Raw genomic sequence first — 22,754 nt, forward strand, 5'->3', positions numbered from 1 at the left:
AGCAACAGTGTCACTTCTGAAGTCTTGGTATTCAAAGTGAAGGCAGCTCTCTGGGATGAAGTGTTAGTATTCTCACCATGTACAGCTTCAGCAACCTTTCTCTGCTTAGTAGCTAAGTGCAAAAAAGATCGGGAGGCATAAAAAAAGCGATGTGTTTCTTGTGCAGTTTCCCTCATCATCCTCGGGGGCTTTCTTTTTCAAGGCCGGGATGTGACCTCTGAATGTCTGTGGAATTGTAACTAATATGAAGTTATTTTATAAGCAGTGATCAAAAAGCATATTGATGGATACAGCCATGTCCTGTGGCTTTTTATCCCAACATCATGTTCATCTAACCTGATAATCTGTCAAGGCTCCTATTTAATGTGAATGAATACTTCTGAATTGCAGCTCTTGTTCTGCAACCAGTTTTCCAAATGCCCTCATTACATAAAGTTCTGTTGACAGCTATATAATGATGATGTGGTTTAGTTGGTACTGGATTTTTCTAATAAAGAGAACATAAATCCTTTGGATGGGATGTTTGTTAATGAGCAAGCTCTTTAGCCTTTCTGGCATGAAAGTCCAAGGACAATGGTTTAAGTCAGACAGCACAGAATACTTTTCAGGAAAATCGTGGGTGAGAACACGAGTTCTTTAGTCAACGTTCCCATTTCATAAATTAGATTAACATGTCGAAATTTTGATTTGAAACTGCATAGTGGATCCTGTAGTTGCTGCTGTTGCTGCTGTTCATGACTACATTTAAAAACACTTGAGATGCTTCAAGGAGGAGAAATGGAAAGAAATCAGGTTCAGACGAGTGATCAGATAGTGTTTGGGCTGAGCATCCAGCTCATAAGGGGAATATATGCTAGTTGGTAAGTCATCTAAAACCCATTGTGTATACCTGAATTAAACCAGTAGCTAGTCAATTTAAGAGCAGCAATGGTTTTTGCCCAAGCTTACTTCTGAATCTCCTACAATGGGTTTTTACCTCCAGTATGTACTTGGAAATTCAGAAACTTTTCCACTCTGGTTTTTAGGTAATGAAGTTTGCCCAGTTATAGATAGTGGGATAGCTTCATAGTCCTGTATCTCCTCCTAGGATTCTAAAACTAAATTATCCTGTTATACCATTACAAGTACTTGCAGCACATCCAGAAGCTGTATACTGTTTTAATCTCTTGGACAGTTCAAAGGATTACAGCATGAAGGAAATTTGACTAGGTGCTTGTCGACTTGTCTGTCTTGCAACAGAGAACTCTTCTAATTCCTCTGTTTCAATTCATTGCAACAGAAAATCTCTCATGTTTTTACCAAACCCAAAAAATGAAGGTTTGTGTGACTATTCTGGCAATCAAGAAGGTGACTTTCACAACTTCCTACATCGCTAGCATTGTATCAAAATCTTTCATCAGTTTGAATCACATATAGAACAAATATTCAGACTTCTGCCTTTGTGGGCGTAGCAGTTTTCTGTAGAAGTGCTTGTTTTTATTGTATAAAAAATGTTCTAAAAACCAAATAGTAAGGATGGATGAGAGAAGCACATCACATAATAGTAATTTAAAAGTCAATTACAGATTGTGTTTATGCCTTTATAACATTGAGATCGATGTATCAGATAAAATAGGAACACTAATGAAAACAAACAATGTTTCTTGTCTGTATGGAAATACAAAGTAATCCCCTGGGATTCCATTTTAAAAGAAGTTTAGTTCCTGAGTAATCTGAGAAAGGGAAATTGAGTCAGGACTGAGATATTTTTCAGAGGGTTTTTAGCCATCTAATGGTGCAAATGGGCTTTTTGTTGGCCACGATAGGAATTTAGTATCCAGCTGCTTTTTAAAATCCTACTGACCTCTTTTGAATACTCATTGACCATGAGCCTTTGTATTCCAACACTTCGTAGGGATGCTAAGCCTTGTGGCTCTATTGTTTCCATGAGTGTATCTATTTTAGGGGTGGTTCAGTAACTCCAATAAGGTCAAAATAAATGGCATCTTCTCCTGCTGTGGAGTCTGCAACCAACCCACAGCCAGTTGCAGTGGAAAAGATGCCTTGAGTATAGTTGTGTAGTGTGTAAGTAACACTCATCCACGTTTAGGTCCTGAGCAGAGCCAAGTGGTTAAAGTCGTGACAGAGGCACTGTAGACAGGACTGTGGGAAGCTGTTGGAGGACAGAGGTGGTTCAAACCTCATAACCAAGTTAAACTTCAATGGCAGCTACTTATGGGCTTAAACTGGGCTTAGAGCCTTATTGTTCTAGGCACTCAACAAATGAAGCAGCATGACACTTCAAAAATCAGTAAGCAGACATATTTAGGCAGAAGAAGGGAGCCTGTTTGTTTAGTCTAATCCCTCCCCAAAGACCATAGAAGCTAAATAGATGATCTGGAAGAGAGAAGAGGTGAGAGCAGAAATGGAGGCGTACGAGTACAGACTGCCTGTCCTGCAGGGACAGTGGCAGGGCTCGGGGTGAGGCTGGTGCGGGGTCCAGGGGCAGGCAGAGGACTGCCCGAGGTGACAGCTGTGCTGCTCCACGGCCCAGTTTTGTGCGCTGCAAAGAGGGAGGTTTCATGGACCTGTTTGTTGTAACAATAAAGCATACTGTTACTTCTGTGCAAAAAACTAGAAGGGAAATTTTGGGGCGAGAGTCATGCTGCAGACTGCTTTTAAAGAGGGGAACGATATCCACCCAGTGTTTTTAATTCAGGTGTTTTGCAATGATCCTTCTCCTGGCATTTGAAGAACTCATGACATGTTTTCTGTTTCTATTTCAGGCCAAGAACATCCTAATAGCCTGCGGCACAAATACAACTTTATTGCAGATGTGGTGGAGAAGATAGCTCCTGCTGTGGTTCACATTGAATTATTTCGCAAGTAAACAAGATGCCCAGTTTTGATTTTGTATTCCTGAAAACAGCACTGTGTGCCAGAAATGTTTTTTTTTTTTAAATGTAATGATGCATAATAGCAAAAAGGCTTTTGAGATGATAAATATTTGTCATGCTTAAGAATTAAGGATATTTTAAGAGTCCTGGCCAAAGGTAAACTAATTCATGTGCATTGTCTTATTAATGATACCGAGTAATAGCAGATATTCTAAAGCATTAAAAAATACTAAATCCTGGTTGGCTGTGTATTATTTGGAAGGATTTGTGATTTTTCAATGTTTTGAGCTTTTTGCAGAGATAAACATTTATTTCCCATGTCTTTTAGACTTCCTTATTCAAAGAGGGAGATTCCTGTTGCCAGTGGCTCAGGGTTCATTGTCTCAGAAGATGGCCTGATAGTGACAAATGCCCATGTAGTCACCAACAAAAATAGGGTAAAGGTGGAGCTGAAGAATGGTGAAACGTATGAAGCTAAAATTAAAGATGTTGATGAAAAAGCTGACATTGCACTGATTAAAATAGATTCTCAGGTGAGTTATTAAAACAAGACACTTACTCCTCTTAGTTTAGTGTCCTTCTTTCCAAAAATTATTGGTAATATTAAAGTTTAAAGGAAAGCCTTGGAGTTTAGTGGTCTGAGTTCTAGAAGATGTTTGAGCTGACAACGTAGATTTTTTTAAAAAAAAAAAAAAAACAAGTAATAATGTATATTGGTGGTTAATTTTATCAGTGTAAGGCAAGCAAGTACATATCAACCTTTATGCATCCCAAAAAGGTAAAACCAACAACAATAACACAGTTTATTAGCTGATTAACACACACACTGGCTAACGTAACTCTTGTTTTCAGAAGAAATGTTGGGGAGGGAGTCCCCTTGTGTTGGTAAAGGGACGAATGTGTCTCGTGCCTATAGTGAGGTTGTCAGAGTGCTTTTAGAAAATTATATTTGCACCTCTGCACTATGCCACACTAATGTAGATATTAAAATTGGAAAATATCTTAGGAAGCATCTTCAATATTGAAATTAAAGCCAGCTTGGGAAGATACTCTTCCTCTGCAAGTAGTTTTCCAGACAAATGTGAATATAACACTACATCCAGAATCTTCAACCACATCAAACATATGGCTCTCATAATTAGTCTGTCTTGTTATTCTAGTACCTGCAACAGCAGAAAAATTCTTTCATGCGATTCTGTACATATCAACAGTGTAGCACAAATGGTATATCATGTTGAAGTACTTTGTGTAGTGTAGATGCTATTAGATGCATATGATTTCTTGAGGTACTGCTCATATTCATTTCTTTTGTTTGGACTTTTAGTTAATGGTCTCCAAATTTAACAGGCAAGAATGCTTCATTTAAAACTCATGACTCAAAAATGTGTAGATCTTGCAGTGTTGTTTTAGTTCAGACCTATTCCCCAGTGGGGTCGAAATGTTTGTGCCAGAGTTCATGACTAAGTTAGACATCTAATGCAGACCTTTGGATGACCCAAGATATGTAGTGCTTCTGCTGCTCCCTTGCCACCTTTGTCATTTAAAGGCTCTTTCTTTCATCATTTTTGTTATTTAAAAGCTTCTTACCAGCAACATGGCAAAAAACCTTCACAATTTCGAAAATGTTTCTCCTCTTTTCCTGAGCAAGTAACCACATGAACAAAAGTTAACTCTGCTTTGCCACGTACAAGTGAACGTTTTGTTTCATCTTATTTACACATTCACCAGTTGTTTATTTGCTCTTTTGTATGTTAAAATAAGAAAAAGCAGATGTGAAAACAGTGGCAAAGCGAGGGGAAAGATCCCCCAGGATGAGAACTGGCAGCATTAAACTGAGTGGGGTATGGCAGGGAGTGAAGAGTAGCTGGAAAAGCAATATAAAACTGGGAGCACAATAAGGTGGCAGAAGTAGAGCAGAAAATGGTGGTGAGAAGGAAAGGTCTTAGAGGGCAATAGGAAAGCTAGCTTGAGAGGAGAGAGAAGGTAGTAAATCAGAGAGAGAGATGAGACACTGAACCGATGTGGCAGCCTGCTTTGAGGACGCAGGGAGGGGAGTAGTTTGGTGTTAAATGGTACCCTAAAGAAATGGTTCCTAAATTTCCCTGGCACTGGAAGGCCTCATGGGTGAGCATGATGTTGTTTAAAAAATAGACCTCACTTGTGCAGACAGAGGAGACCCTGGAAGTTTCTGCAGAGCACTGGTCGGAGCATTTCTTTCTAGCTTTTCCAGCTTTGTAGGCTGCCTGCGGGAAGGGAGAACCTGAAAGAATGTGGAAGCAGCTTGGAAAAAAGAAGATGCAGGCAGTTTAGTTGCCTATAGCAGAGGCCACTGCTAAGCAGAGCTTGAACTGATGATTCACTGATGTCAGTAATCAGGGAAATGCCAGATTAACATACATGCTAGTTTGTGTTTCCTGAGAGCTAAAATAATTTTGGAAAAGCAAAAAGAAATGTATGGCATAAAATAGTTCCATAGCACATAAAACAGTAATTCTTGTTACATATTGCAAGATGACAGATATTCTTCTTTTAAAAAATTATAGCTGTGTAATTAAATGATTGTCATCATCTTATTCCATCAGTTTAATTTTTTTAACACATTTGTGACCCTCTTCCACAAGTGGCTTGCCAGCTGGTCATTTGCAAGTGTTTGTCATTCCAGGTTATTATCATCTTACATTGTTCAGTTGTGGAACAGAATATATCATTTTTTGATCTAACATGAAGCAGCTTTTACCTCTTTAAAATCAGTCATTCAAACATTCGTAATTCTTTCTGTACCACTTATTGACATAGGCTACAAGAAGATGTTTTGGCCTGGAATGTCTTGACTTCTGAAACTGGCCAATATAGCACATGTTTCAGATTGAACCTTGCAACTGAGTTGATTATAGTTACAAATTCTAGATACAGATATAGACAGAACTATAGATAGTTGCAAATTCTTTAAAGCAGGAAACATTCTCTGTCTTACAGCTATCTGAGCTATATCTATGTTTGAGCTATATATGTAGCTTTCAGCTATATTTTTTGTGTGTGTGGGGGGGGAACTGATTCCTTGAAACTCAGTTGCCTATGAGAAAAAAGAGCTGTTTTTAGTAAAACTTTAGGGAAGTGTCTTAGTGCCTCGAGACTGAGCTCTACTCCAGGAGGAAGCGAGAAAGCCCCTGCTTTCTTCCTCACAGAAGGTCAGCTTTGCACATCCATATGTAGGATTTCTCCTTTTCTCCTGTGTAGGAGATTGTTTCATGTCTCTGCTCTAAATTAGGTAGAATATGGATATAAGCTTGGGTCTTACCTATCTTTGTTAAGTGTCCTATCAGTTGTACAACTTACTACCTCATGCGTATTCCCCCTTGACCCTGCCCTTTGCATTTCAGGAAAACTTTGACACTTGCGGAGAACTTTTTGTGTTGCTTTTTGTGTGGTTTTTTTGTTTGTTTTTGTTTTTCTGCAATGGCAGAATGGTTTCCCAGCTAACTATTAAGTACTGCGTGTTCAAGTAATCCCCATCCATAATGAGGCCTGAAGCACAGCTCTTCACAATATAGATGATGCTTTGCACTTGGAGAATTAGAAAGATAAAACTTGCACGTTATCAAAACGTGGAAATAGAAGAGTGAAACACAGTCAACTGAGAAGTTGATTTTCAGTTGGAACTTTCATGGAATATTTTCATATATCCACCTAGGTTCAGTGTTTGAACTTGCTTTTTGTACTGAAATGCCTTTCAACCATTCAGATTCGTAAATGGCTTTTTAAAGTTACAGAGGTAATGATTTGTTTAAATTTAAAGTTTTTTAACGACTAAAGAAGTTGATGTGGCAGTATAGATGACCCTTTAAAAATCTAGGTGTGGCATGAAAAGCATCCCTAAGAATTCTGTGAGAAGTAAGAGGTAAAGTTCTTTCTTTTGAATAAGTTACTTATAGATGACATCAAAGATGTAGAACTTTTTTTTTTTCTTTCTATTTTGCTGTGGCCTGTTAAGGCAGGATCTGAAGGACAAAAAATAGGTCTGTGGTTAGGAACAGACAGAGGAGGGTTTGAAGTATGAGTTTAGGCTGTCAGCTGGTATCCTTAAAACACTTGAGGTTTCACAGCAGCATGCACGCTATTTTTCTTTAAACTGTACACATCTGGCCAAAGACATTACTTGAACTAATTTGGCTTTGCTGAGTGGAATAGGAAATGAAATAGGATGGTAAACTCTAGGCACCAATAGAGATGAATTGTTTTCCCTGATTAAATTCTTCTCAGAGGAAAAACATATTAAAGTCAATGAGGAACAGAAATTGTGGGGAGGGATTGTTCCTGTAATCCTAAAGTATGGTCGTTTTTATGATCTAGAAAAGAGAAAAACTGTATTTCTTGCATCTGTATTTAAATACAAGAGTGCTAAAATGTTAAAAGTGGGAAGCAAAATTAAATTCAACCCTCGGAAACTCAAAGGCTGTATAATTCTAGAGTACTGAGGAAGATGGTTCCAAATGTAAACAGCTTCAAGGAAACAGCAATACTAGAAACAGCACAGTTGCAGGCGATTTGGATATGAACATCCGAAATCCATAAAACTTCCCTAGAAAAACTTGGACTCTGGCAGCATAGGCAGAGGCCAGTGAACTAATCCATCCTGTATTGCACACATGATACTGCAAGGAGACTAGAACCCATCAAAAATGTTACACAACACTCCAAAGCAAACAGATGATTCTGAGCTAGCAGAGCTCGGTTATGAAATGCATCTTAAGGCAAATGTTGTTAAAGGAGAACTAAGTGTGATGCAGCTGTTTATAAACACCAGAAGGAGGAAGAAAACTTTGAAGACGGTCTAATGAAAGGCGGTCGGGTTGATGGAGCGCAGACAAAACCAGATTCTCATAAAGCATTCTCTGAGTGTAGGACTTACCAAACCGAGCTGAGGTGAAATAGCTATGAGTTACAGAAGAGCCTTGGGCCCTTACCCAGATCGAAGCCAGAAGCAGTGGCAGTGGAGGTGGTTTTTACCTTTTCATCCTTCAGAATTTGCCTCTGCGCTGCTGAAATGATCTCTGTAGCGGTTGCCTATGGTTTGGCAGCCAGTGCGGAAGGGAGCGCTGTGAACGGCTCCCGGGGTGTTTATTCTGAGGTGTATCTTCTGCCTACGCTGCTTGCAAACCAACCACGGGACGCTTGCCGCGGACTCCAAAATAGCACTTGTGTTATGGGAAACGTGCCAAGGAAACGCAGGAGGTTTGTGCTCCTTCGTGTGACGGGTTACTTGCTCCTGTATCCCAGGCAGGATTTGGCCTCTGAGTGATGAAGCAGTAGTGAGTTTGTGACTGATCTTTAATTTGTGATGATACGTCAACGCTTTTTCTTGTGTCGTCCCCCTGCCAGCATCTTACTAATGGCCACTTAGTCTGACACTTTAAAATCAACAGGGCCTTCTGCCCTCATTGCTCTGGTGGTTTCGTGAGGCAATGCCGTGTCTGTATCTCTGCGGTCGGAGGGGATTTGCTTTTTTTTCCCCCTGTGTGTACAAACCGGAGGAGGCAGGAAAGCAAACGTTCCTGTTTATGTATCAATATTTTAATAGTCAGTGTGTTGAAAAACCAAACTACTTGAATTCCAGATGTAAGTGGCTTTTCTAAAGCTCTAGTTTACTTTGAAATCTAATGCTGGATATTACATTGCTTCCTCTCAGGAGTCTACCACGAGGAAGCCCTCATATTAGTTCCAGAAGCCGTCAGGACTCCCGGAAATGAAGCGGCCCGTCGAAAGGTTGCATGTGAAGCCCTGTTCGCTGACCAGTTTAGGCAGCAGCGGTTTCCGGCCGTCATTAGCTCCCGGCGGCCCGTGCTGCAGCGAGGGCGCTGGGCTGCGAGGGCCCACACTGCTCCCGCGGCCGCTGCGAGCGAAGCCTCCCGGGCCCTCGGGGCCCTGCTGGCGTCGGGGCTCCCGCGGTGCTGCCGGGCCTTGCAGCCCCGCTCCTGAGGTTGCCCGAGCTGCTCCCCTCTCGTGCTTTAACGAGAGCTTGATCTATTCATCGTATCTCACGGCTCCGTTCTGTGAGGGGAAAGTAAGAATCCCTTCGGTTGTATGTCCCAGTTCCTGCGCTAAGCACAGAAAGCGTTACCATATTCGTGACTCAGGACAGCGCGTTTCCCCCTGCGCATTGAAAACAGGCGTGTGCAGCATGCTTCACTTGCTTTACAAAGGAGACTGAAGAAACACAGCTGGATACATTTATATTGTTACTACATTTTCTGAATCTTTTGTTTTAAGGGAAAATACCAGTATTTTGCCAGGTAATTTAAATCCCAGTGACATAGTGAAACAACATTTCTGCTTTTTTTTTTTCCTATCCTACAAGCTTCCCATGCTCTATATTTAGATAAGAGACTCAGTTTTGTTTTTCTAACTATAGATGAAATTCTTTCGCAGACTCGTAATACATTCAGTTTGGGGGTTTTTTTTCATTTTCTTTGGCATTTTGTCAAACAGTTTCTAGATTGTAGATGATACTCTCCATTTTTTATGCTTTTGGACTATGTTTTTATTTTGCCATAACATTCTGAAAGTTAAACAGGTTCATTAATGAGAATAGAAATGCAGTTCCTAAGAAAGTTATATATTTTGCCACAATTACTTACAGCTGAATTAGTGTAGCATACAAACATCTGTTTCTTTTCCACCTAAAAATAAAAAAGCATGAAGGAAATCTGGCCCTATTTAACACAAATTGAATTCAAAACATTTGTCCTCTTCATCAGTTTGCTGAACTCCAAACTGCTTTCTGCAAACTCATGATCTTCCTTCCACCAATTAAGCAGGTTATGGAGCGGAGAAGGGATTTATTTGCTTTCCATGCCAACGTAAGAGACAGATGCATTTCATGGATGAAAAAATTCCAGCTGAAATACCTACTGTTCATGTTTGTCTGTCACTTAACGTTACTAATTTCACCCTGGCACCAGCCATACTCTGACGGTGGTGATTACATTCTGCCTCTTAGTTTCAGAGCTGATGCCATTTGTCAAGGCTCTGCTGAGTATGTTGTTCTTCAGTACTTGTCCTGAACTCTTGTGCTGAGCTGCCACACTACATCCACACGATAGCTACGTTTTATTGTTGGATAAAGCCGTTTCTTGTTGCGGTGTGCTGCTCTCCATTTTGTGGGAGTTGTGTTTACCCAGGGTTTGTTGAGTCAAATCCATATATAAAAATGCGTGAAGCACTTTGGGATGAGAAATGCTTAAAATATTAACACTAATTAACGGCTCCTTCTCTGACGGAGTGTAAACAGTGAGTCATGTGCCACTTATGGTTTGTGTGTTTAGTTGTATTTCTGTACACTTGCAGAATGCATGCTTGCAGATTTGCTTTATTGAGTAAACATGGATCCCAGCATATCCGTGAGAGTTAATAAAAGGAGAAATGGAGGGGAAAAAAGTTGTGTTGCTCAAGGTCATACACTGAGTCACTGGGAAAGCTGGGCTTATATGTTGGGTGTTTCTGGCTCCCTGTTCATTATGCTGCAAGGCATAATGGTATGTCTGGGATTTTAATTAACTCTTGTGGCAAATCTATAGTTAAGAGAGTCATGATTTCTAACAGTTGCTCCAGTACCCGTATGACCATCAGAGGTTATGTAAAAATTGAGGGAAAAAACTGTCCATTTACTAAGTGTAGTTAGGGGTCCCGGACTCAGACATTTAAACTTGGTTTACAATGACTGTCTTAAAATTCCAGGCCAGAGCTTGCTAGTGGAAGTGTGAGAGGGCACTGGTAATAGTTTGGTTACAGCCACTGCTATAAATACATACCATATATTTCCAGCACTCCTCTTGTGAGTTGCAAAAGGACATGCTTATCACTTGATTCTCATGATGCTAAAGGATTTTGATTGTTTTTGCCATAATTTCACTTTAACCACCCCCCCAAAATTTAAATAAATAGTTGTTGAAGTTTTTGATAGTAGAAAGTTTGGTTGTGGGTGTGGCAGAGTTGTTTCGAAGGTTTTATTTCCTTTTGTTTTAGAAAAAAACAAAAAGTAAAGCCACTACAATGCATATATTCATCTTAACCAACTCTTTGTGGCATTTACTTTTAGAAGCATTAATGAGAGTGTTTATATTTGTTACCGTTAGTGTGTTCTGCAACACACTGGGAAATTTTGAATAAGAAATAACATTTTAAAAGGTTCATAAACTTCATTGCTTTTCACTTACAACACAAGCTCCTAGGCCTGTGCCTCTTTGAGGCTTGCTCAGTATCCTTCTTGTTCTTGAAGTGTGCAAAGATACCTGTGTGGGTCATCCACTCTATAACAAGTAAAAATTTATTATCTGGGTAAACAGAATACAACAAATCAAATGCATTAGTTACATTTGTAGTTATCTTGAGATAATGTATTTTTAGATAAGGCTATATCTCTTCTAGAAACATACTGTGTAGAGAACACTTTTTCCAAAGCCATGTTTCATAATATGTGCTGAGCGAGGAGGTATTTTGCGACTGATTTTTGTTCCGAGCGAACGAAAGGTTAGCCTAACTCTTTCCAGAAGGCGTGTTGAATCACACAGATGATCCACAGCCAATCCATACAGTGTCAGACTTTGAACTGAAGTCGAACTAGTATAGTTGAACACTCAGCACAATCAAAAATAATTGTATTAGAGTTTGATCATGTTCTTTCTTTCTGCTGCCAAATGCAATTTTGGCTTTGTGACTGTTTTTGTATCTCAGGATCATTGTATAAATCTTGCTAACTTTGTATTCAGCCAGTCTTTTTTCTCTATTTATGAAAGAAAAGATAGCCTATCCTGTATGTTTATTTTTTTATTGTTACTGTAATCTGTTTCATTTACTGAGAAAATGCCCTCTTTCTCTATAAAGTATCTGTCTGCAGTGGACTGGTATACAAACAAAAACTGTCTTTTCGGGGGGGGGGGGGGGGGGGGGAGGGGGGAGGAGGGGAAAAATAGTGCCAGAAAGGGAAATGCTTCTTGATCCACCATGTCTTCAAAACATGTGCTACTACATAAACTTAATAGCATCTGGAGGGAGGAGGAAGGGCCAGGGTCCTCCCTCTATCCAAACAGCACCCATATGGAGCTGTTTGTGTTGCATATACTGTGTGCATCCCAGCACAGCTCATCGTAACTGCCTCTTCCCGTGTACTGAAGCTCCCTTGGCTTTGAGGCTGCTCAACAAACTCCTCAGCAATATCGGACTTGGGCTGTTGCTGCTTATTTGCTGCATTGCGAACAAGATGGGCAACGCTGGTATTGCTGTTGAACTTCCCCCCCCCCCAAAAAAAAAAAAAAAAAAAAACAGTTCAGCTACAGCCTTGGTCAGATTTATCTAAGTTTGTGGCACTAATACAGACCACAGATAATCGTTGTTAATAGTAGGGCATTGCTGCTTCTGAAAGATAATTAGGGAAAAGGGTTTTTACTGTGTTGCCTATTTTATTATTCATCCAACTGATTATGTTTAGCCAGCATTTGGTTAATTTTCTTGCCGTCCTGAGATGGAGAGATGATATTTCCATGGAGCATCTTATCCTGTCTGAAGGGTTTGGCAATCAGTTTTATTGAAACAGTATGTGCAGCTGCGTAAAATATTGCTGGTAGAACTGTAACAGAGTTGGATAAAAGGGTATGCTGAAATCAGGCTTGTTAAATATTACTGCTGTAACTGTAACGTCTGTCTTTACTACAGCATATAGTGACATCACTGATGTCTTCTATTTTCTACTTACAGGCATTGAATATCCTAGGATGTTTGAAATAAAACCGTAGGTGAAAAATACTAAGTAATACACATTTAGCTTAGTTTATATTAGTGGATTTCTGTCCCTAAGGCTGATTTATCAATACAGGCTTTCAAGCTGTTGATGACGAAACACCATTAAAGAGCTAGCTCTTGATGCCCAGTTTAAGCACATGTAATATTTTCTCTTTTTGCCAAAATTTAGTAATCATTCAACTTTCATTGATAACCAGGCAGAATTATCAGTAAATTGGGAACATGTATGAATAACCAATGCATACTAAATATTATAGTTTCTTATATACAGAAGTATCCAGTATATATCCAAGTATCCCATCAAGCCTAGATGCATAAATCTTCATGTGTTTTGGAACAGATATGGTATGAAGAAGTCATCTTTACAAATTTCTGGACATGAATAAATCACAAGAGGGGGTGTTAAACTAATCCATACTGCCATCTTTAGGCAAACAGCTCATGGATGCTTTGAAGGAACTCTGTGTTTTAAGAAAGTGTTTATGTTACCCAGTCCTTGAAAATCGGTTTAAGTTATCCATAGGTCTATAATCACCGGTCTGTTTGGAAAATTTAGACTAATGCATTTTTCTTTTGGGGCCATGTTTGCTGAGCAAAGAAAAGAATTTTGGAGTGGAGTGAGCTTGGAGGAAACCTGTCTTAAAGTTAGGATTACAAAGCAAGTTATATGCCTTGTGCAACTTCTCTTTTGATTTAGGTTTCAGCAACTTAGTTTCTCATCCTGCAAATGCTTATGTTGACGCCTCACTTCACACATGTCCTACTCCATTGATAGTAATGGAAACAGTCGAGTGACCTGATTAAATACCTGTAAAGGGTCAGGATCATGCAGGAACCATGTTAAACTTAGAAGGATTAAAAAATACGTAATGCTACTGAAAGGGTAAACATTGTTCTTAAAAACGTGAAGCAAAGAAAAAATGAAACCCAGTGCATATTTTACAGGCAGATGCTAAAGAAAGGCAAAGTATTAATTTGAAATAGTGTCCCTTTCAAGATGCCCTTCTTAATTACTTTGCTGAGCAGGAGACCTTGAGGACTTCCCTTCCATTTTTTTTTGATTGCTCTGTGGGGTTGCTGGTCGCTTTTGATTCATCTGTTATCCAGCCAGTTCAGTTCCTCTCCAGATCTAAGGTGTCTTGGAAGGACCATACTCATTTTCCTTGGTCCATTACATTGGTACAGGAGTGCAGTTCCAGCCGTCACTATTTTTTTTTTCCAATTTAATTACCAGGAATTCCAGTGATCTTCACAGATGTTGTATTTTAGGAATGTTTTCTGACTTAGTGGGAGTATCTTCAGTAGTGTGCTAGTTAACAGTGCTTAGAGATGCGATCTTAAGGGAGACTATAATGGTATTCCCTGCTGTCATAATAGAAAAATACCATAAACTCCTTAAATCCTAACATTGGAAGAAGACATCAGTGGGTATAAGAGGCAATATAGTTATTTAAAAGATATTCCATTGAAGAATATTTAAGATGAAACATGTTAGCTGGTGTCTTATGAGCATATGAAATGCTTTTAACTATGCAGATGTTTGTTTGATACACTTCGGTTGTTTTCGTGACTCTCTTTCGTGTTTGCTTTTAAGCAGTACATTATTTTTACATCAACAGCTGTTGGCCAATTGTTTCAAGAACTGTTGGAAACAGCTCAGTCCTGGTATCATGAGGTGTTTGCTTTGTACAACAGCACGTAAATATTCCTTTGGTCTTTAATTGTTTTTTATTTAGTGGGTATCTGTTGTGGAAGAATCACTGTTACAGTCTAAAAAGCACACTCCCTAGATCGGAAGTGCACTGAGATGTTGTTTCTGTACGTTGCCATATGAAATACCCAAGGAAACAAGAGCAAGCAAAATCCCCAAGGGAAAAAAAAACTTTTTTTTTCCTCTCTGCTCTGTTAATGAAATCATGCTTGTGTAGAATTCATTCTACTTGTACAGTAATGTCTTTATAACACTTGCTTGTTTTTTTCTTTTTGCTTTGTTTTGTTTGTAGGGTAAATTGCCAGTCCTTCTGCTTGGTCAGTCTGCAGACTTGAGGCCAGGAGAATTTGTGGTTGCGATTGGAAGTCCATTTTCACTTCAAAACACAGTGACCACTGGGATTGTTAGTACCACTCAGCGTGGAGGAAAGGAGCTGGGGCTCCGCAACTCTGATATGGACTATATTCAGACGGATGCCATCATCAATGTAGGTCCCACTCTGAGCCTTGTCCTGTTGAGCTCTTAGATTTCACGACTAGTTGCTTCAAAAATTTCACCGATAATATCATTCTAAAGAACAGGGAACATAGGTGGCTTGTCTTTCGTCCATATGAAGATGGACATCTGCAGTGCAGCAGTGCTGATTGTTATTAGAAAGTCCCCAAAGGAACCACACCAATATCTGCCTTCACTTGAAAATCCTTACAGATTAGAAGGGAGGAGGCAGTATTCTCTGGCAACTACATATCTTTTCAGAATCCATTATGCTTTCTAAAAAGAAGACAAACTTACTTAAAAAATACAAGTTTGTTCCTTTATTAAGGCAAAACAATAGTTTTTGTACTTACACTTATTTTTTACTTATATCCTGTAAGAATTTTTCACTAACAACTCCCACAGCTGCCCTAAAATCTGTTAGTGTCTAGTGTGGTACTGTTGAAAGAAAAAATCTTGGCTTTCTTAAGTAACTCTGGCAAGAGAAGACTAAACATTTGCAAAGCTCAGCTAAAAAGAGCTGATGTCAAGAGGGGGGATAGCTCTAGATTTTTAAAGGGCATTCTATTGCACATATTTAATAGACAATGAAAAATTACAACAGAACTATTTCAAAAATTTCTTTTAAGTTTTGCTTGCCATGAATTAAAGGAGGTAGATATTAAAACATGTTCTTGCCATATGTTTATTTTCAGTATGGGAACTCTGGAGGACCCTTAGTAAATCTGGTAAGAGTTTTTTTGTTTGCTTAGTGTAAACCTTATTACTTATTTTTCTTGTTAGTAAAAATTGCCAAAAATGTGATTCAGAGCTTTCGATATCTGGCTAGCTACACAAAATTCACATGGTTCTTACTAATTGCTTGTCTATATTTGTGTTGGCAAATCACAGGATATGCTTGGATTTTGATATTTTTTTTACAGTTTGTGTAGTTTTGAGCAAGTGTAATGCCCAAATTGTTCGCCTGTGCCTTGCAAAGTGTAAAAGGTACATTTTAAATTTGAGGCAGGTTTTAAATTATACTCACTGTATACTGTGTAGCTGCAAATTTTTTGCATACTGACGCTCAGTTTAGGATTCAGAATTTGATAAATCCCTTTATTTTGAATCACTCTGATGGGATAGAAAAACCACACTTTCATCAGGATATTAGAGTTCATTTGCTGATATTGTAGATAGTAGATGACCTTAGAACAGTTGTGAATAAGCTCAGGAGAGAACAACTGAAGGAGGTTTTGAAACTAGACTATAGTGCAAGAGCCCTTGGATAGGGGCATATGAGATCTAGTAGAGAAGAGGCAGTCTTCCTCAATAAGGGACAATACAAATTGGAAGAAAGAGCTAAGCAAGGTTCCTGCCTTGCAGATTTGGCAATTTATTTCACCCAACTCACAGCAGAATTTCAGCACATTTAACCTGCATTTTAAAATTTATAGTTGGGACCAAAATCCAGTAAGTTCTATATCTTGGATAGACTAGGGAAGGAAACCGTTTTCCTCTTGAGATTTCAAAAATGTTCTAATGCCACATCAGGCGATACCAGAGAAGTTTTACCAGTGGAAGAAAACAGAAGTTAATATTCTTGCCTGCTGCCCTTTCCCACTTGTCCACACACTGGAGTAGTCATAACAAGCTCCTGTAGCTGTTCTTTGGGATATAGGAGACTGATTTATTTCTTACCTTCTTTCTTGGTCCTGCCACAGACATTTTTCAGTACAAAGTTATTTTGAAATTCGTAAATATTTCAATTTTTAATAAAACAGAGCCAGTGATATAATGGTAAGGCTCATCTGTGTGGGATGTATGAGTGCTATAAACCCTGCATGCTAAATTAGCAGTAGTAAGCTGTTTGCTTGTGCATGCCCTCCAGTGTCCTAGCAGTCAGTTCCTGTAGGAGAGCAAGAGAGAAGCTTTGCTCCTACCTGGCGAAGATCTGTCTGTCTCAGACCAAGTGTTTCAGTCTTCTCTAGCTGCAGACCTATCAGCTGTCCTGGTGTGCATGTGTCTGAAGTGAAATTCTGTCTCGGCATGAGACAGTCTTCCCTGAGAGCGCTTGGTCAGGAGTCACATTACTGGGAAAAGCTTTTGGTTTTGGTGAACTGATGTTTCCTTTATATTATTATTCAATACTTGCTGAGAATCTCAGATGCTAATTGGTACCATACTTCACAAGATGCATTGCTAAAAAAAAACAGACTGAAATTTGCTGTGGAATATGCTGCTATTCTGTTACAAGCTGAAGAGCTGCCAAATTCTGGTTTTGGTTATCCTAGTGTGAATATGAGTGTCCACATCAGTTTTCCAAAACTGTAGAGTACTTTTTATACTATAGATGATCCAGACAATTTAGACTATTGACTAATCATTTTGGTTTAACTTCATAGTATTGAATTGAATTTAGAAAATTGAAAACCAGCAACAAAATGTGTTGTATGAATTTGTCTTTGTGATTGCTTGGAAGAAATCATCCTTTTTTTCTTCAAGACATTTTACATTTGCTAATAAAAATTTCCTATTTCTCTAGGATGGTGAAGTCATTGGAATTAACACATTAAAAGTCACCGCTGGGATCTCATTTGCTATTCCATCTGATAAAATCAAAAAGTTCTTAACTGAATCTCATGACAGACAAGCTAAAGGTACTGTACTTCACTGTTTTGAAAGAGATAAATCTAGAAATGATAATACAACAGAAAGTCAACAATCTGAGGCTCTGTCATTTTGGTAAGAGCACTTGGTCAAGACTTTTTTTCCCCCTTTTTATAGGAAAAGCTATAACCAAAAAGAAATACATTGGCATAAGAATGATGTCTCTTACTCCTAGGTAAGTAGAAGTGGTAATTCTTCTAAATCTTCCTTAAGTATGATCACTTCACGCATTTGGATCAAATTAATGATCTTCATAAACAACTAAAAAGATGAACCAACAGCATGTGCCTCACTGTGGGTTCTGGTGACAGCTTTTAGGCAGTTTGTGCCACCTTTTGCTCTGTATCTGTTACATGGTTGAACTCTTCTGCAAGCTCTTGTCTGAGTTTTTAAACAATTCCATGGCTTCCTCCCCCCTCCCCCCCTTAAGACTTCAGAAGAGAATATTGAGGAGTTGTTAATCTGTCTTAGGGCTACACTACTGTTGTCACCGTCTGTTCTGTGCTGTCATGAGGGTCAGAGAGGAAACAGGACAGTCATGCCTTCAAGAATGACAGCAGCTATGTGCATGTTTTCATTTATACGTAATTCTTTGGATTAAAAATTTACTTAATGTAAAATGAAGCTTTCTCGTGGGCTTGATTACTCAAATTCCAGCCAGATAGAACTCGTCTGAGCAGGTATTATTTAGTCTTTTAGAAATAACTAGAAGTTTGTATATGTGCAGATGTTTCTAGATGCCGTGTCACTTTAACAAGAGTGGCCCAAATACGTTCTGTCTGCGTTGGGCCATGACAGATGTGGATTTACTACTTTGCCTTTGTCACCCAGCAAATGGATTATTGTGCTGTGCTTGACAGTTGGCTGTTCCTTAACATCAGAAATGAAACAAGGCATTCGAAACTTGAGATACTATTCAAGATGTTGAGAATCTTCTGGTTCTAAACTAATGACCAAATTTTTAAGTGTTTTGTTTTACTTCTGATCTTCTGTATGTATTGATATGGCTGTCATTACAAGAAACAGGTGTACAGGAAGTTGTATGGCTACAAAAAGTGTAGTAATTCTTGAAATACTTTTAATGGTTAATCTGAATTGCGAGGTGTCTAACCTCGCAATAATAACATGACTAAAATACCTCAGCAAGTAAATGTTAACTAAGTTAAGTAAAAATGTGGTTTTACTTCCCTCAACAAAATGTTTTTATTGATGTTATCTTATTTTCCAGTAAAGCTAAAGAGCTGAAGGATCGTCATAAAGACTTCCCTGATGTTGTCTCTGGGGCCTACGTTATTGAAGTAATTCCAGAAACACCAGCTGAAGTGTAAGTTAAAGTGCTTTTTCCTTAAAACCACTGCCTCTGACTTGAAGAAGTAATGATAGAGAACGTTTCATGCTTAATTGATTATCTTGATTTTGCTAGATTAACCTAACTATGACCATCTGATAGCTATTAGATTGTCTGCTTAAAATTAGTCTGTCGGTTTAGTTCAGTCCCTGATGGGTAATATTACAAACACATCAGAGTATTGCAGTGAAACCCTGTCAGAGCTCCCAGTTAAGAGGGCAAGCATTCAGTGGGTGTGTAAACTCAATTTTCCTTTTCTCGCTGATTGCTTCCTAGACATCCGTTGTACTTCTACCCATGCCAGTGCTAAATTAGCGGTAGTAAGCTGTTTGCTTGTGCATGCCCTCCGGTGTCCTAGCAGTCAGTTCCTGTAGGAGAGCAAGAGAGAAGCTTTGCTCCTACCTGGCGAAGATCTGTCTGTCTCAGACCAAGTGTTTCAGTCTTCTCTAGCTGCAGACCTATCAGCTGTCCTGGCGTGCATGTGTCTGAAGTGAAATTCTGTCTTGGCATGAGACAGTCTTCCCTGAGAGCGCTTGGTCAGGAGTCACATTACTGGGAAAAGTTTTTGGTTTTGGTGAACTGATGTTTCCTTTATATTATTATTCAATACTTGCTGAGAATCTCAGATGCTAATTGGTACCATACTTCACAAGATGCATTGCTGAAATAAGGCATCTGGTCTTTGGTCACTGGAACTGGTCTGTCTTGCTCTTGCTGGTGACACTTTCAGAATTTGGTTAATATGAAATCACTCAGTAATCCAGGGTAGGAAATAGGAAACTCTGTTCATTTTCTGAAACTTAGCATTATATAAGAAAAGAGTAAATCTTTGTGGCAACAAAGAAGCATATGTAGTATCAAAGGCATGTATGCAGTAAACAGCTTGGATTTCTGGAGCCGCATTTTTATCATCTCCTAGAGAGAAAGGAACAGGATGGTTCGGTGAGTCCTTTGTGTTGCAGTTTGGATGACACTGAAAAATATGCAGTGTTAGCTGTCTAGTTTGTTTTCTAAAATATTGCTGCCTCTGGTAGATAACTCTTGTTAGCAACATTGTTCGTCTAGAATACTGGTGTATGCCTGTAAGGTGGAATTACTTTTCAGTTAGTGCAGGAATAACATAGTTTGCTCTGTTGTGAAGCATGTGTGGGCCTGAACTTACTGCCTTCACATGTTGAAATTGCAGAAGAAAACATTACTGTATTGTGGTAATGACAATACTTAGCAGAGAGAAAGAAGAAATTAGAGAGGGAGAAGAAATGTGAGGTAATGTTTTTATAACTTGAAAGCAAACTCAAATTGGAATAGTTTGCCTGGTGGCTGACCTGGCAATTAAAATGTAATTCACATTTGCTCCATCTCCCTGACTCTTAGTCCCATTACATACAGATTTCCTGCTGCCAAGGAAACACAGTATGTTTTGTGTACGTGTGTGGATGGAGAGTCAGAGGAGTTCTGCAGCAGCAGCTTGTGCTAGATTTGAGTTGACAGGAGATCTTGGTTAAGCTGCCTTTGTATGAGACTGAGAAAATCCAAAATGGATTCTCTCATGAATATGTTGAAAATCAAGGCTTCAGTAGACAACCAGATTTGTTAGATGGCTAAAAACATTGGCCAAGGCATCTTGCTTGAGATAGGTACTCGTGTAAGGCATTTTCTGTGGGCGGGAGAGGCCTGTGACTCCTCTGTGGTTTTGTAAAAAGGGTTATGCTGAAGGGCTGAATCATGTCTGATCTGGTTACTTGGTTAATATTTCCATAATTTGGAGCCAGATCGTTGTGCAAGACTGGGCAAGATGTTATGGTCGACGGTATCCCTCAACACCCCTTTTCTCAGTCTCGGTAGCAGTCTCGCCTAGTTCTCTGTGAGGGACCCGCAGCCCAGGGCAGAGCCTCTGTCGCGCTGTGTCGAGCTGCAGCACCTTGCTGCGCTCTGCTCCATTTCTGTGGTGTCCTGTTTTGTGGTGCAAAAATGTTTGCAAGGGGAGGGTTTGATTTGGGGTTTGCATATGGTGCTCAGATTACAACAAGAGATTCGAAGTGCTATAGGCAGATGGAAGAGGGGAAAGGGCACACCGGCATTTCTGGTGGCTGGGGTAGATTGCTACGTATGTCATTTTGCTTGACTTTCAAATATGTAGACAAGACGAAGAAGCTGCCAAGAAGGAGAACAGTATGGCGTATTAAATATATATCAGCACAGATCTGGGACTCAAATTCCTGATGTATTAACACATAGTGCTGCTCAAATTGCTTTTCTATGTATACATGAATAAAGGCATGGAAGCTTTCCTCTCTGAAATAGAAGTACCTTGTCTCAGTTATTCTAAAAGGAATATATGCCTCCATCTCTTATACTGAATTAGCATCTAGGATCCTTACTGCAAAAGTAGCAAATTCCTTTGCAGATAGTGTAATATGGGATTCGTCATCCTCGTATCTCAGTCTCATTTCTGAGATTTTGTGTACAACACAAAATGTACAACATTCTAATGTGCCCTGGTACATAAATTGTAATTGCTGTTTTGCATGCCTACTGTGTCTCTATGCAGATGCCATTGAATGGGAAAAAGGAAACATTCAGTGATCTTTTAGTAATATTGTAAAGATGATAAAATGGCAATTATAATAATACACTGCTTCTTTGTATTTTCAGTGGTGGCCTGAAGGACAATGATGTGATTATAAGCATCAATGGACAGTCGATATCTTCAGCCAGTGATGTCAGTGACATTATTAAAACGGACAGTACTTTGAACTTGGTTGTACGCAGGGGCAACGAAGATGTTATGTTAACAGTAGTTCCTGAAGAAATTGATCCCTAACCAGAAACATGAGCTGGATTTCATGTTTTCTTTTAACAGCATTGGACTGCTTATTCCCTCTGTGCTGGTACAGGAAACATTAGACTTCTGACCAACGTTCTGCTTGTTCAGTGGATTAGTATTGGCCAACAGAGTAACTTCTAATAGGTTTAAGGTGCAAAATCAGTGTAATTTCACATACTCCAGATGATAATTTTTCCTTCTGTATTATGTATGCAATGTATTCTTTACTGGCTATTACATCTGTCCCCGCTTAACAAGTCAACATTTGCTTCCCTGTGTTGGATAGATTTACTATTATTTCAGCTAAGTTTTAAACAAAACCCACACACACAATGTGTGTTGTGGTATTCAGGTATTTATAGATTAGCTGTCTTTTAACTGGAAATACCATTGTAAAGGAGTAGTTGGTTTAAAAGAAAAAAAAATGGTTTATAAACACAAATCCCAAACCAAAATAACCCTTTCAAAATCCCATGCAGAGTTTTAATACTATGATATTTTCCTAGTGTTATTAAAATAATTCAACAGTACTTCTTGTGAGTGATTTGTTTTGCCTTCCCTTACAGAATGTTCTGTCTCTGAATGGCACATCTGCTTGAAGAGATGTCTTGATGTGCTTGTTTTTATCATCATAAACCAAACCACTTCCACTTTATAGTATATGCTGGTATTTGTGCTCTTGTGCATCTGCTTTTTCTAGTGTGGCTGGCTCTAATATGTCATATTGGCAGTCCAAGATTGTGTCTTCCCTCTGTTAATATGCTTTCCTTATCATTTTGTTTTGATTATGACTTAACCAATGCCTTCTGTTTGCCTACTGCAGAAATTCTCAAATTGTGGATCATAGATTGTATACCATTATGTTTCAAATGATAGGATATCTGTAACCTTTGTAGAGCTGGCCTTAAGCTCTTTAAAACAGGCTCTGTTTTACTCGCAGCTTGAGTGCTGGTGCACATTTGATAGGACCTGGTTTTTTACTAGGATATTGGGTATTACTGTAAGATAAAGATTGACACATATATTCCTATTATAGGTGCCCTTTAAGCATGG

The 22,754-nt window shown here is 39.0% G+C and overlaps 1 protein-coding gene across 1 annotated transcript in view; it reads left to right on the plus strand.

The window, feature by feature from the left end:
* HTRA1 (HtrA serine peptidase 1) overlaps positions 1-22,231 on the plus strand; it is a 37,735-nt gene extending 15,504 nt beyond the window's left edge. The window contains exons 2-9 of the mRNA XM_064514342.1: positions 2,766-2,865; positions 3,205-3,409; positions 14,675-14,869; positions 15,573-15,605; positions 17,402-17,516; positions 17,644-17,701; positions 18,755-18,850; positions 21,530-22,231. Coding sequence (XP_064370412.1) covers positions 2,766-2,865; positions 3,205-3,409; positions 14,675-14,869; positions 15,573-15,605; positions 17,402-17,516; positions 17,644-17,701; positions 18,755-18,850; positions 21,530-21,698 — 971 coding nt within the window. The 3' untranslated portion in view covers positions 21,699-22,231. The remainder of the gene's footprint in view (positions 1-2,765; positions 2,866-3,204; positions 3,410-14,674; positions 14,870-15,572; positions 15,606-17,401; positions 17,517-17,643; positions 17,702-18,754; positions 18,851-21,529) is intronic.
* The last annotated feature ends 523 nt before the right edge of the window (positions 22,232-22,754 follow it).

Source organism: Dromaius novaehollandiae, chromosome 6 (assembly GCF_036370855.1).
Source record: "Dromaius novaehollandiae isolate bDroNov1 chromosome 6, bDroNov1.hap1, whole genome shotgun sequence".
In the NCBI taxonomy this organism is placed as follows: domain Eukaryota; kingdom Metazoa; phylum Chordata; class Aves; order Casuariiformes; family Dromaiidae; genus Dromaius; species Dromaius novaehollandiae.